The sequence below is a fragment of the Telmatherina bonti genome, assembly GCF_933228915.1.
Source record: "Telmatherina bonti genome assembly, chromosome: 14".
NCBI lineage: Eukaryota > Metazoa > Chordata > Actinopteri > Atheriniformes > Telmatherinidae > Telmatherina > Telmatherina bonti.
This window is the reverse complement of record NC_136612.1, coordinates 13,909,128-13,924,351: the sequence shown is the minus strand read 5'-3', so window position 1 is coordinate 13,924,351 and position 15,224 is coordinate 13,909,128. Positions and strand designations below refer to the sequence as shown.

General features: G+C 40.0%; 1 protein-coding gene across 1 annotated transcript in view; it reads right to left on the bottom strand.

Annotated features, from left to right (window-relative positions):
• The window catches only part of usp43b (ubiquitin specific peptidase 43b), a gene marked incomplete at both ends in the record, with an annotated part of 94,642 nt that overhangs the window by 60,012 nt on the left and 19,406 nt on the right, over positions 1-15,224 (bottom strand). The window contains one exon of the mRNA XM_079252678.1: positions 846-949. Within this exon, the coding sequence (XP_079108804.1) occupies positions 846-949 (104 nt within the window). The remainder of the gene's footprint in view (positions 1-845; positions 950-15,224) is intronic.

Below are 15,224 nucleotides of genomic sequence, written 5' to 3'. Positions count from 1 at the left end.
CTCTGAGGAATGTTTCTAACAACTTTTATAATCACTGACACCAGCAATAAAGGCAGCTCTGCAGGAAAAATGGGGTCCAACCTGGAGCTAGCAATGTGGACCTGATAAAGTGGATGGTAAGTGTATGTTAACCTTTTAACCTTTGACGTCTAGACATAATAATTGGAATTAGTAAAAAAAATTAAATAATTCAGGTTAATTGGGAATTTTAAGAGCTACTGTTTTTCTCAGCTTGGTAATAACTGGTATGTATTTAGATTTCCTCTCTGTGTTAAAGGAATCTATATCCTGAGAAACCTGAATCCCATTTTAGTTTAAAACAGGCTGATATGATGTCTGTGCACAACTTTTAGTTTCGTTTTAGCACTTTTTTTCCCACACGGTGTAAAGCTGGACTGCTTGTGTGCAGTAGCTATTTAAGTTGTGACCTTTCTGTTGCAGGGAAACCTGACATTTCCACCATCTGACAACACAGCAGTACAGCTATTGTACAGTAAACATGACTCACAAGGCAAAGAATGATAAATTAAACAAAAGACCCCGCTGGACTCTTTAAAAACAGACTATACAAGTCCTCAAAATGAGAAAAGCAATGCTTCTCTTAACCTTTTGTTCCAGGTTACACGGAGCTAAAGTCGGACAATAAAACATCAGGGGAGGTGCTTCATGAACCGACACTTCTTACACCATCACATCATCACATGATGGGTTACTCAGGATCCCAGAAAGCCAGTGCGTACTCTTTACTGGCCGCTTGGGCTGAAAGACCCTGCTGTTTCATTGTTGCAATTGCAGATTTCATTTCAAGCATGTGTGAGTGTTGTGTGTTTAGAGAGAAAACTCACTTATATTGCGCCTGGAAATGTTCCTGGACAAAGCTGTGCTGGATCTTAAGCTGCTGGGACTGGATCGGATCGGGATACAACGCCTCCTCCGCTCCACCAGGACCCTGCAGAGGAGAGGAGGTCACCCATGAACACAGTCTCATTCTCACATTGCTTAGTTTTTTAGCGTTATCTATTAAAAAAGATGAACAGCAGCGTTGAAATCTGTGGAAAACAGTTTGAACACATTTTGCTTTTCCTTTTGCAAAAAGAGCCACGTTCAAAAGAGGCAGAAAGCACGGACCTCACATAATGTAAGCCCCTGAGAGGCCCCGACTTTACTCTTTCATCTGTTTACCTACAATAGAGAGGGGGGAGGCTGGCCTTGGATGAAGATAAAAGGATGAGAGAGAAAAAAACTGACTGATCAGTCAAAGACTTGCAAGGTCAGAAAGCAATTGTGTGGGATGGCACAGACGGAGCAGGTCCCGCTAACAGCATAGTGTGTTCACGGCACAACTACAGTCACGAGTAAAACATTTTTCATTTTTAAGGTTTTAGGCAGTTTAAAAAAATAAAAAAGTTGCATTTATTTTATTTTAAAACCTGGGAGGAGCCAAATAATAGTGTAAGTCCTGAAATGTTAAAGCCTACGACAGAAAGAAGTTTATTTGTCTACTTCCTATGACTGCATGAAATCTGTCATCTATGTGAGAAATAAAGAGCAGTGTAACGGCTTTCTTTATTAACCCTCTAAACACCAAATGCACTTTCCTGGAGTTGTTAGTTCGCTGCAACGTCCCCGGGGTGAATAATCGTACTTCACAACATGTGACAGATGTTTTCCATTTCACGTCACACACCAGCAGCTGTATGTCAACACAGTGGCGGTTATGAATATGCATAGTTGCTGTTTCAGAAAAGAAGGTGTTATCAGGAGAAACAAGGAAAAGAAAGAGAGACATTGACAGAGCAAGAGATGTGTAAAGAATGGACTGACTTTTTCTGGTCAGAAAGAGCTCAGAGAAGAGACATGATGCAAGACTGATGCTGAATTAGTGAAAAGCATTTAAATATGTCAAAGTTCAGTTGTGGTATTTTAAACTTTTAAATACAGCTTTATGACTTTAAAATATATTAAAGCAAAATACCCCTTTAGCTGCAGAAAAGCTTTATTACTCCCAATTTTAAATCTAAGCTTCATCATTGTATCAACGCTCAACTTCCTCTTGGTTTGACATGTTGCTTGGCTCACTATATAGTTTTAAGGGCCATAATATCCAGTGCTCTTTTTATATGATGTATAATTTAAAGTTGTCAAAACAAACCCAAATCATATCAACAATGCCACTATAATTCAGTAGGGTTTCTTATTCATTTCTTTCTTTAACAGTAAAGCACAAACCTTCACTCTGTTCTGATATCTTTACTAAAATCAGGTCTGAATATTCACTTTTATTTGCAGCTGTTGGTTGTAGCTCACATTTCAATGAGTTGTCTCTTTTTTTATTTAAATTTCAGACACTTTGCCAGAATAACCTGCAGATTTTGACTTTAAATTGTCTTAAAAATGGGATGGGCAAAATATTATTTGTAAATTTAAATTATAAAGTGAATTATGATTGAATACATATGTGATGGAATGGCGACCTGTCCAGGGTGTACCCTGCCTCTCTCTGATTAACTGCTGGGATGGGCTCCAGCTTCCTCGTGAACCTTAATTGGACTAAGCAGTTAAGAAAATGGATGGATGGATGGATGGATGGTTGGATGGATATGGATGATGGATGGATGGATATGATGGATGGATGGAGGGATGGATGGATAAATGGATGGACGGATGGATGGATGGATGGACGGATGTACAGATGGATATGATGGATGGATGGATGGATGGATGTACAGATGGATATGATGGATGGATGGACGGATGGATGGATAGATGGATGGATGGATGGATGTACAGATGGATATGATGGATAGATGGATGGATGGATGGATGGATGGATGGATGTACAGATGGATATGATGGATGGATGGATGGAAGGATGGATGGATGGATGGATGAATGAATGAATGGATGGATGACAGATGGGTGAATGGATGGATGGATGAATGGATTGATGGATGGATATGATGGATGGATGGATGGAAGGATGGATGGATGGATGGATGGATGGATGAATGAATGAATGGATGGATGGTTGAATGGATATGGATGATGGATGGATGGATGGATGGATGTACAGATGGATATGATGGATGGATGGATGGATGGATGGATGGATGGATGGATGGATGGATGGACGGATGGATGGATGGATAGATGGATGGATGGACGGATGAACAGATGGATATGATGGATGGATAGATGGATGGATGATGGATGGATGAACGAATGGATGATGACAGATGAATGGATGGATGGTTGGATGGATATGGATGATGGATGGATGGATGGATGGATGTACAGATGGATATGATGGATGGTTGGATGGATGGATGATGGATGGATGAACGAATGGATGATGACAGATGAATGGATGGATGGTTGGATGGATATGGATGATGGATGGATGGATGGATGGATGTACAGATGGATATGATGGATGGTTGGATGGATGGATAGATGATGGATGGATGAACCCATGGATGGATGACAGATGAATGGATGGAAGAATGGATGGATGGATGGATGGATGGATAGATGGATGGACAGCAGAATGAAAAGCAAACAGAAACTATCAGATACGTTGAAACAGTCAACATCTTGAGTGAGATGAAGTAATTTTTTTCATTTACCAGGTTTTTTGGGGATATTCTGAGTTTCACTGCGAATCAACATAGTTTTTCTCATGTTCACAATTTAGTTTAATAATTATACACTTGATTTGTTTAAATCTTCCATGTGAGTCTGGACAGTTCTCTGCAATAACATGTCAGTTTCATACCTTTTCGGATGGAGGAAATATGTGTGAAAACTCTTCATGGTTTTTTTTTTGCAGTAGATTTATTAGCTTCTACAGTATATCTCTCCATGCCACCAGTCCCACAGCAGCCTGTTGTAAAAGTCAAGCATTTAAGAATGCATTAAGTCATCATATCATATCGTCTGGGCTTTTACGCTGGTCTGACCTGGCCAAAAGGAAATGCACTCTCCGAGCTTGCTCTGTTGACGCAGGCACTCACTCTGTTTACTATTCCTCGGATCTGCTGGTCCTGCGCTGGCTGCTGCTGTTCCCAGGCAGGCAGCTCGACCGTGACCTCCACTCACAAACCAAACTGAAAAGAGGTTTAGAATTTCTACGGATGAGGGGGAAGTGGAAGTCCTGTGTGTGTGTGTGTGTGTGTGCTTCCGAGAAATCAGAGACAGAAGAGTCTTTTGCTATTCAGCACTATTTCAAATCCTGAGTCTATTCTTCTAAAAGCATGCGAGTTTTGAAAAGACCAACCGTGAGACTGAAACATGACCTCCTGGCTGCTTCTGCTTCATGCAAACCTGTTTTTTCTTTCTTCTTTTTATTTGTGGAGTTTTCACTCCTTGGTCATAACCTCTTAGTTTTATGTCAGGACTGCCAAAAGAGGCCTGTTTGACATGCTCGTCTTCAGGTGAGAAATTCATGTGAGAGGTTAAAAGTGCAACCTTTGCACATTTTAATCAAAAGAGCAGACATGGCAGAGCAGGATTCCTCTCCCCTGCTTTCCTTTCACATACTTGATGGATTCCGTTGCTATCTTTATGTAGAGATAACATAACAGCACTGAGGCCACCGAGTCCAGACCCAGTTGGTCTTATCACCTCTCAGAAATCCATGCCCTGCTCTGCAAAGTCAATAGACTGCAAGGTGTCAGCTGTGTGTTAACAGCAGCTGTTTGGACATGGGTGCAGACTGAGAAAGAGGAACAGCTTACATGCCCACAGACATGTAATGCTGATAAGAACTCAGTCATCTAAATGATCGTGGACAGATATCAGTTCTCGTGGCGTAAGCTGCGACTGCTGCTGGTGCAAGAAATTGTTTTACAGGTTGGGAAATGACCCCAGCAGAACAGGAGGTGGGGGCATCTCAAGAGATGCCATGAGCCAGTCTGAAATTGAGATGCTATCTTTGAAATTGCCTGTCAGAAAAATATGCCAACTTCAACATGATAAAAATGCAACTAAAAAGGCAGGCAAAAGAGGGAGGAAGAAAAAACTCTGAGGAGTTATTTTTAGCAGAAGGGAGGACGGACAGGGGGAAAAAGCGAAAAGCACAGGGTGTGAAATATCCTTTCCTTTTTTTGGTTTTTTACACTTACCTTGCAGGATTTCTTTTCTCCTACAGACCACAACACACACACAAACACACACACACACACACACACACACACACACACACACACACACACACACACACACACACACACACACACACAATTTGTTTGGATATTTCACAGCCTACAGTCCAGTAACACATTTCTCATGTATCCACCCTCCTGATGGCTCCTCATTTTAAGTGTTTACTTAAGCTAACTGCAGAATTACCTCTTATTTCCAAGTTATTTATATAAATACCATCTTATCACCACATTAACTTGGCTTTCACCTTAATATCAGCTATTGTGAGGCAACTTGAAACAAGCTGGGACTTGTCTGCTGTAAATTTATTTCACCAGGAGTAAATTAGCATCAGGCTAAATTTGTAGTTTTCATAATATGGCTGTGACCTGTTTGGCTTGGTGGACTCGGGTAACACACAAAGTGGCTGCTGATTATGTTTGTTTTGAAAGAGTGAACAACATATTGGCCTGTTGTTGCTGCCAAAGTTACTCTGGTGATGCAATGACCTCTTTGGAAGGCATGAGCTTAGCTGCAGGCCTGAACAGAGGTGCAATGGAGGAATTTTTAGACAGGGTAAATTACATATAGCAGGTTCTTTCATGAGACTGATGGTCTAAATGCAGAGTTGCTCTTTATTTTTCAGGTTTTGTTGAAAATATTTCAAAGGATGATAGATAGTTTCAGAAGGAGGAAGGCGCCATGTGATGATCAACAGTTGGCTTAAACACTAAATAATGACTCAGCAAAAAAAGAAAGAAAGAAATGGAAAAAAAAAAAAACCCTGATGAATTACATGCAGAAAAAGAAATACTGGATGTGCAACAGCTAATATCCAAAATATGCAAAGCCTGAGAATTGTCCACCTACGCTTAATCCGTCGCCTCAGAGCCGGGAAACTAAACCAGTGTCCATGGAGCGGAGAGAAAATTAAAATTCCAATCTCTCACCCTGCCACCTTCGAGTGATGTGATTTTTAGGATTTAGATAAATGACAAAGATACAAAAAGCAACTGAGTGGTGGTCCAGAGGCTGGACGCTGGCTCAGCACCATCAGCGTTTACTAAGTGGAATATTTATTTAGTGAAACAGGAAGAAAGCACGAGTTGTGGTGAAGAAAGTCATAACTTCCTGAAAGGAGAGCAGAAAAAAGTAAAGGATAACTCCTTTGCAGCAATGTGGGGAATAATAGTTTCCAAACAGACATTTATCTTGAAAAGCTAAGATATCTGTTACTTGATGCATTTAATTTATTTTAATTGATTAGAGTAAATCCTTTAAATTATATTTAATGTTAAATACAGGACTGTGTTAGGATGTTACATGTTAAATACAGGACTGTGTTAGGATGTTACATGTTAAATACAGGTCTATGTTAGCATGTTACATGTTAATTACAGGCCTGTGTTAGCATGTTACATACTAAATAAAGGCCTGTGTTAGCATGTTACATGTTGATTACAGGTCTATGTTAGCATGTTGCATGTTAATTACAGGCCCGTGTTAGCATGTTACATGTTAATTACAGGTCTGTCTTAGCATGCTACATGTTAATTACAGGCCTGTGTTTGCATGTTACATGTTAATTACAGGCCTTTGTTAGCATGTTACATACTAAATAAAGGCCTGTGTTAGTAAGCTACATGTTGATTACAGGCCTGTGTTAGCATGTTACATGTTAATTAGGCCCGTGTTAGCATGTTGCATACTCAATAAAGGCCTGTGTTAGCATGCTACATGTTAATTGGGCCCGTGTTAGCATGTTGCATACTCAATAAAGGCCTGTGTTAGCATGCTACATGTTAATTACAGGCCTGTGTTTACATGTTACATGCTGAATAATTTTATCTAATTTAAATAATTTTAACTGTATTTTCTGTACTGTGAAGCACTTTGGTCAGCAGGGGCTGTTTTTAATGCGCTATACAAATAAAATTCAATTGAACTGAATTGATTTCGCCAAAGGGCAGACCAAAACTTGACTTAAAACTGTAAAGAGACCTTAAGAAAGCCATGTCTAAATAATGCTATAAGAACTTTAATGCCTTTGTAAAATAAAAAGAGGTGGACGAAAACTCCCTAAAACAATGTTAGACTGATAAGGTCAAACAGAAAGTTTAAAAATCTATTGAATTATAAGACATACTTAGTTTCTTTTAAATAGCTTCTACATTTTTTTCAGTTGTTAAATATCTAATGATACTTTGTAATGTGTCATATGTTCTTGTGAATAAAAGGTTGTATTTACTCCTTTTAAAACCTGAAAGACCAGATCCCAAATTAATATGTCCTAATGAAAAATGGCCGAATTATATGATTGTGTATTTTCTTTATCATGACTGCATTTTTTTTTATCAAGGAGCTTTTCAGCACTAAACTATGTTTACTGCAGCACACAGCACTACATGTACTTGCTCATTTAATCAGTAATAACATAGACACACAGATAACAAGAGAACTCTCTAGTCTCTGTTAAATCTGAGACTGAACTCCTGGACATCTGCTATAAAAGCCTGAAATCTCACAGATTAACCATGCACACTGTCCCACCAGGGAGGCTTTCAATAATTCAGCCAAAAATTGTTGCGAGGGGTGATTCATCTCTGCGAGTTGATCCCCTGTAAAAGAACTCAGGTGCTCTCACTTCAGTGTATGGGGCGGTTGAAGTCATGCAATGTGCCCCTGCCCCCCAACTTCACTGAACGACCACCTGTCTCATGCCTGATGGGTTTTTAGGGACATAAGGGGAGGTAGATCTCAGTAATGGCCCTGAGGTGAATTATTCAAACAAGCTGTGGAAACTCACAGACACAAGGATGGACATGCACTTCTGCGGGGAAGAAAGCCCTAAAGTGGAGTGATTGGGAACGTGCAACCTGCAGCAACTCAAACCCCGTGGTGATTGTAACTGAGCAGGTCAAGAAGGGAAGAAGAAGGGCATCCGGAAAGACAATGCATGTGTGTGTCTTTATTGATAGACACATACAGATGGATCTGGAGCAAAGAGGGTTATTGAGTAAGTAGTGTATTCAGCTGACATGCAGCGTTGATAAATAATGGACTGTCTCCCTCAGCACAGCATTCTTCCATGTGGTTACCTCTCTATAAATAGTCTATAAATAATAGTGATGCAGGAAGCTTTTCTCTCTGACCCTTCAGCCCATTATTACCCACCAGCGAACACACTGGGAGGGCCGTCTTTATGCATGCAGAGTGCCCGAACGCCAGCGTACGCACTCGAAATGACCTCAGGGTTGTATCTAAATGATTGCTGTGTGCTAAAAGCTCTGTAGTATAACAACTTTAATCTGCTGTAGTTTTGACTGACAGGTCAGAAGGAAGGGCAAGCTGGCCCTGAAGAAAGTCAGAACTTATCTGTGCTGTAATTATGAGTCCTGACAATCCCACTATGATGAACTCTTGCATCAGTATCTTTGTTTTAAATCATTTTTGACAATCACTCACTAAATACACAGACATTTGGGCCGGCCTGTCAACTTGCCTACTCTGCTTTGTCCCAGTGAACATTCATGGGAGGGGAATTGAGCTTTTCTCTGACATATGTTTGATGCAGTCTTTGGGCTCTTTTAAAAAAAGGTTTAAGTTTTTCTGCAGCTACTAACTTCTTTGTAGATCTGAGGGTGCATTTGTATCAAGACAGCCTGCTATGCTAAGTCTGACTGGAGATTTGGTGCAGTTAGTGGGGGGTGCAACAATATTCCAGACCCAAATTGTTTCATGCTGCACTTATCAGATGGATCAGACCTTTTAAAACACCTGTATCACTCTACACCCTCAATACCCCAAAGTGGACTTTCCAAGCAAATGGACTTGGATTCAAATTAAAAAGGCTAGTGTGAATGCGTCATAAGTATGGCTGAATTTATGCTGCAGATGCTGACTTTAAGTTACTTAAATGTTGATTTTGTTGGATACGGCAATAAGATGAGGATTTTATTCAAGTCTATTGCAAGCTGAATTGTAATCTTAAAGCAATACTACATTTGTTTTCAAACTCCATACTTCTGACTGGTTAATGGGACGCTGACGTTTATTATGCACGTTGCTGGAGCCAACATCATTATGCAGCTTCCTAAGGCTGAAAGATCACGCTCTACAAGTTTGTGTTCCAGCCTGGGGCAGCACGTTGCAGTTTTCCTTTGCAATATCGCGTCACATGCCAGAACTGGATATCAAGACACCGTTTTGAATTAGCATATTGGCTGATTCAACAACAAGATGCAATAGGACACTAAGATCTAAGAATGAGAAAATTTACAGAGCAAAGGATGATACAAGAGTTGGCATCGAACTGAATTTTTCAGGGTGGAGAGCTCAGAGAAGAGACAGGATGCAAGGCAGTTGGTGAAATAGCCATTGTCAGGGGGCACTAAAGTGCAAAGATCATCCAAAGTTCATATGTACCACTATCACATGCTCCTTTTGTAATCCCAATTCCTGATATTAATATTTGACCCTATCATATTTTTCATAAAAATGGATCAGTCTTTTCCCATTTTGGAAAGTTAACCTCAACTGAAAGTGCTAATCCATCACTGATCAATATTTTATGAGGACTTTTCAAATGGCAGGGTTTCACCGAAGAAAAAAAGTGTAAATTCTTATGAATATTATTTAACTGGCCGACAAGTCTACTGGATTTAAAATGTTAACTTGTGTTTGCCACCCTCCAAAACACTAGAATAAAACTTCTTTATACAACCTCCAGCAAGTCATTATTCAATCGTAAAACTTCTTCATTTCCTGCAGGTTTTATGTCATTAATCACTCCCTCTTGGATAAAAGAAGACTATTTGTCCTATAGCGAGTAAATTCTAGCACCTGAGCAGCTCCAAGTACATTGCAGGCTGACATAAAAAAACAAAAAACAATACAAAAACAACACAGATCAACTCCAAATGGAAAACAAAATGTTTAAATGAATTCTATAAGATATATGGAAATAGTGGGATTAAAATAAACTATAAACAAGTCTTCATTCTGGTAATTATGTAGTTAAATAATTTACTGGTTGGTAGTGCTCATTAAAGGGTCTAATTGCTGTGGGAATGAAGGAGCGATTCAAGCGCTCCTTTTTAAATCATGGATGTAGACATATTTGGCAGAATTAGCTGCACGTTGCTCCAACAGTCTCGTGCGCAGGTTGAGAGGTCTTTGTTATGATGTGTGTCAGCTGGTTAACTTCCACCTCCACTGAGTCCAGAGGGAAGCCCAGGACAGAATCAGCTCTCCTCACCAGCTAGGCCACCTCTCCAACAGACTGCTGCATAGAAAACAATCAAAGCAACAATGGTGTCCTTAAATTCCTTCCTGCACACTCCAAAAAACCTGAGTCCTTAGAGTAGATGGGCACGACTTTGACTCTTGTTGTACAGGACATTGTGTTGGTTAACTAGTCCAGTTTATTTTTTAAGTGAACCCCCAGGTACCTGTAGACCTCCACTGTCTCAGTATCTAGTTCCTGGATATTCACTGGAGCAGGGTGAAATCCCCATCTCCTTTGTCTTGCTGGTATTGATGTGAAGTTAGTTCCACACCAGTTGACAAAGTCCTTGATGGCCTCTCTGCACTCCAGTTAGTACTCTGACATGCAACCAGCAAGAACAGCATTATCAGAAAACTTCTGGAGATGGCCGCTGCAGGTGCTTGGGTTAAAGCCGGATGCGTAAAGTCTAAAGAGTGTGTACCTCTTTCCATTGTACTGTTGTGTTTCATTCTCTCTAACCTTGTACATTTCTGGAGGCATCTCTGGCTCCTCAGTCGCGTGTATTCTGACAGCAGTTTATGCCAATTTTCCAAAGACACGCATATTCTGAGCTGACTCTAAATTGCTGAAAGTATAAGCATTTTAGAGTCGTATAAGCAGGCTTACACAGACAGCTACCTGTCTGTGTAAACCTGTGATAGACTTATGACGGGTCCTGGGTTGACCTTACTCATTCTCTATGGTAACTTGGACAGACTCCAGTTCAGAATAGGTGCAGAGACTACAGACAGCATGATTTAATGAACAGAAATGCGGCCGGGAGAGTGATTCAAGGGCATACCTGATCTACCACCTGAGCTACAGCCAGTTAGAAAATAGTCAATATCGATTCATCTAACTGTTTCAAAAGTCAAATGTGCCAACAAAAACAAAATGTAATGCAGCTGACTGTCCGAATGTATAATGTCACAATCCAAAGCTGAGAGCAGAGGTGGCAACCAAATGCAGAACTTTAGGTACTTAACCGAACTTAACCGAGGATCATTAAAAACAACAAAAGGCTCAGCCACAGCAGAATAGCAGAGCAAGAACAAAGGAAAACTAGCAAGCTAGACAGGGAATATGGCAAAAATCTGGCACTGAACAAATGAAATTATATTGAGGAAAGTCATTCCTTCCTTCTGCTGTATAATTTAGTGTCACAGGGGAGCTGCACACTATCCTAGCAACCATGAGGCGAGAAACAGGGTACACCTTGGACAGGATGCCCGTCCTTCACAGGGTCAACACAGAAGAACAAATGACCATTCATGCTCACATTCACTCCTAGGAAGAATTTATAGCAATCAATTAACCCAACACGCATGTCTATGGATGATGGGAGGAAGCCAGAGCCAGAACAGAAAGGCCACTGTTCAAACCTCCTCCCACCCGCCGAGGCTTGAACCAGCAACCTTTTTCCTGTAAGCCCACAGTGTCAACCACTACGTCACCATTCAGCCTAGTTGGGAAATTGAGGACTAATTAAATAAGGGTCAGACTTGGTAATCATATAGAGAAACCATGTGTAACTGCAGCATAAAAACTAATTTGATGAACTGGCCAAAGGACAGACAAACCATGACATATACAGGTAGCTGTGGTATCCTGTTTATCAAATAAAACCTGCCCTACAAGTTGATCCACTGAATGCCACTATGGCAAAGAGAGGTTGCTAATGGAAAATCCACTGTTGAGAGCAAAAACTCCATTATAAAAGAGCACAGGCTTCAAAATGGGTTTCATCATCATATGCTTTCAACAAGAGCAATGAAAGGAACAGAGAAACAAATGAGGCATCATGGTGAGAAAAGCAAAGACAAAACAAGAAGCTGGTCTTATGACATTTTGGTGTAGTATGATATTTTTTTGGATGGGAGGTGTGGAGTCTTACAAATAAGTTATAAAAGCTGCTCAAGATGGAGTCAGTGATAGAGAATAGGACATCAACTTTGCTTAAAGCCTTTTGTCAGCAGCCTAAATAATCTGACCTCAGAGTGACACAGAAAAAGGATGTTGACCAAGGCTGCAAAAAGCAGAATTTCACCAAATACAATTACAGGGATAAATGGCGAAGGCAGGTTTCCTTATATTTCCCCTCAAATCACCCCTCACTGGCAAACATGAAATCCAAATCCTATTACTGTCTGAAAGCATGTATGAAAGTACAAATGAAATAAACATCTGCCTTGATGCTGCTGTAAAGGAAGCAATATTTTGGGAATATATTTATACTGGAAGTCAGCCCACCCATAACCACACAGGGCACCCCCACAGGAACCATCCAGATCAAGGTGGGTCGGAGTCCACACCACAGCTATAGGGCTGCAGTGCAGGACCCTCAACCACCCAGTCAAGGACAATCACCATGACAACAACCTTGCAGACTGAGCAGGCAAAGCTGCAGGTGTGAAGGATCTCAAAAAGGAAAATACTGGAGTTTAAAAAAAAAAAAAAAAAAACTACAACTAAAAACAACTTAAAAATAAGACCAAATTACTGTAAAAAATAATAAAAACAGATAATAATGAGAAGAATAAAAAATATACATAAAAGAGAGAATAAACTGAAAATAAAAAACAATTTAAAAAAGCAAGCCTCATTCTTCATCTTTCCATCTCTCTGAACACCAGTTAGTCTCTGAGGGAAGTCCTTCATAGCCAGAAAGACCCAGACCTTATTACCTGCTGCTGTATTTCTCTGTCTGAGGTTTACTGCCCTGCTAAGTTTTCAGCGTTTCTCACCAGGAAATGGACCGCAAGCTCTAAATTGCTCACAAGTGCAACTACACCTTTGAGAGACTCTCTGGCTTGTGGGATTCTGCTGTAATGGGCTGAACACTTGTGGCGGCATTGAGTGTGGTGCAGTGGTCAACAGTTTCACCTCACATGGTGGCACTGCAGCAGATTACTTTTACCCAGTTGCAGCATCATCTCAGGAACAGGAATGAAGAGTTTCCCTCCATTTTCTGCCTTGTGCTAAGGTTAGCTAAAAGGTTGCTAGCATTAGCATCATATTTGGAAGCTATTTTCAAAATAGCTTCTGGTCTGTGTCAGCATGACTTTTGCAAAGATTAAACACATAATAAGTTTTTTTCCTGGCCTTTGATTTGAATTTTGAAATTAAATTGGAAACCTTTTGCATCACATTAGCAAAATACATTATGCAGAGCCACGGGACAATGCAGAAGTTCTTCATCTGAAAAAATAACATAAACAACTGTCTGACAGATGACTGATAGGTGTAAAATCCCTGTTATATAGTGTGTGTTCAACCTAAAATGAAAATGTGAGGTTTTAGTTGTTTTTATCCTTGTGAATAACATTTTTTTTAAAAAATGCTTGTGCCTATTATAAATTTGAAAATGCAATTTTTGGCCACTGAAATCAAACATTTTGGAAAATGCCTGAAAAAGGTTTTAGAAATTGCTTTCTCTTTGGTTTAATGCAACAAACATACACAAATCTTCACTTTGATTCCATGGCGATTGGAAACTTGTCATGATAGCGCTTATGCTAACCTTCTTAAATGGACATTTTACATGTTTGCACAAAAACGTAGTGATAAGCCCACTATATTAAAGAGCAGAGTATTCAAAACATATAGATTCTAAAGCCTCTTGACTACTTTGCTTAATAAAACAACACTCCAGCAAAGACACAGAACCCAAACTCAGTTTTGCTAGTTTTGGACCAGAGTCAGACTTCAAATTAGTGAGAGAAATATGAGAAGGAGGTGAATTTTGCCGAATATAGGGGATATAATTTTCATATGTCCAGACATCTCGGCTACATTTGACTGAGTCACTTTGACTGTACATTTTAGGATAGTAAAGTGTTATTAGATTACCTGTTAAAGGGGAATGGATAATGTGTTTGGTTGACCGAGTCAATCCAATCAAGAATCTGTAGCATGGTTTAAAGATTGTCTATGTCGGCAGAACACATCCAACTTAAAAGAGAGGAAGCAGTTGTACTTTGAAAAAAGAAAAAAAAAATCCCAATGTATGTGCAAAGCAACAAAATACCCTGAGAGATTTCCAGCTGTAATTGCTGCAAAAGGTGGCTCTACAAAGTAATAACTTCAGGGGGGTAAGTAGGTATGCAAGCTCGTGTTTTTTACATATGTAGTATCTTTGTGGTATAAGTCAAACATACATGCCCACAAGGTCTAAATAACTCTTGAAAGCTTTTTCTTGGTTTTTGAAGACATTTTAGTACTCATTTGAAAGGCTTCTTCAGTTCATTGAATACATTAATGTCCACATTTTGAACATAGAAGATTGATGGTTTGAGAGATGGATTAATGAAGCCAGCTATGTTAAATTGGAAAACCATCTCATTAGACCAGGGATCTCCAACTCCGGTCCTCGTGAGCTACCATCCTGCAGGTTTTAGTGTTTCCCAACGCAATTGATTCAAATGAAAAGGATCACCAGCAACTTGTGGTCATCTTCAGCACCAACCTGTTAATGAGCCATTGATTTGGGTCATGTGTCACAGCGGGGAAACACTAAAACCTGCAGGATGGTAGCTCATGAGGACTGGAGATGGAGACCCCTGCATGAGACGGTCTCAGTGGTTCTCTTCCCAGCAGCTACAATATTGACTCTCCTCCCACAGAGGTTTAACAACCATCCACGCATTAGACCTTGTGACTTGACAGCTAACCATTTAACTTTCACACTAGCAAAAAAGCCAGAAAAAAACGTTTCTGTGTTCTTCCGTTTGTTTTGGACAAGAAGAAATGTTTTTTTAGCAAATGGTTGAGATGTTAAAAAGAAGTTGATAATAATATAACAACAGTGAAATGGTTG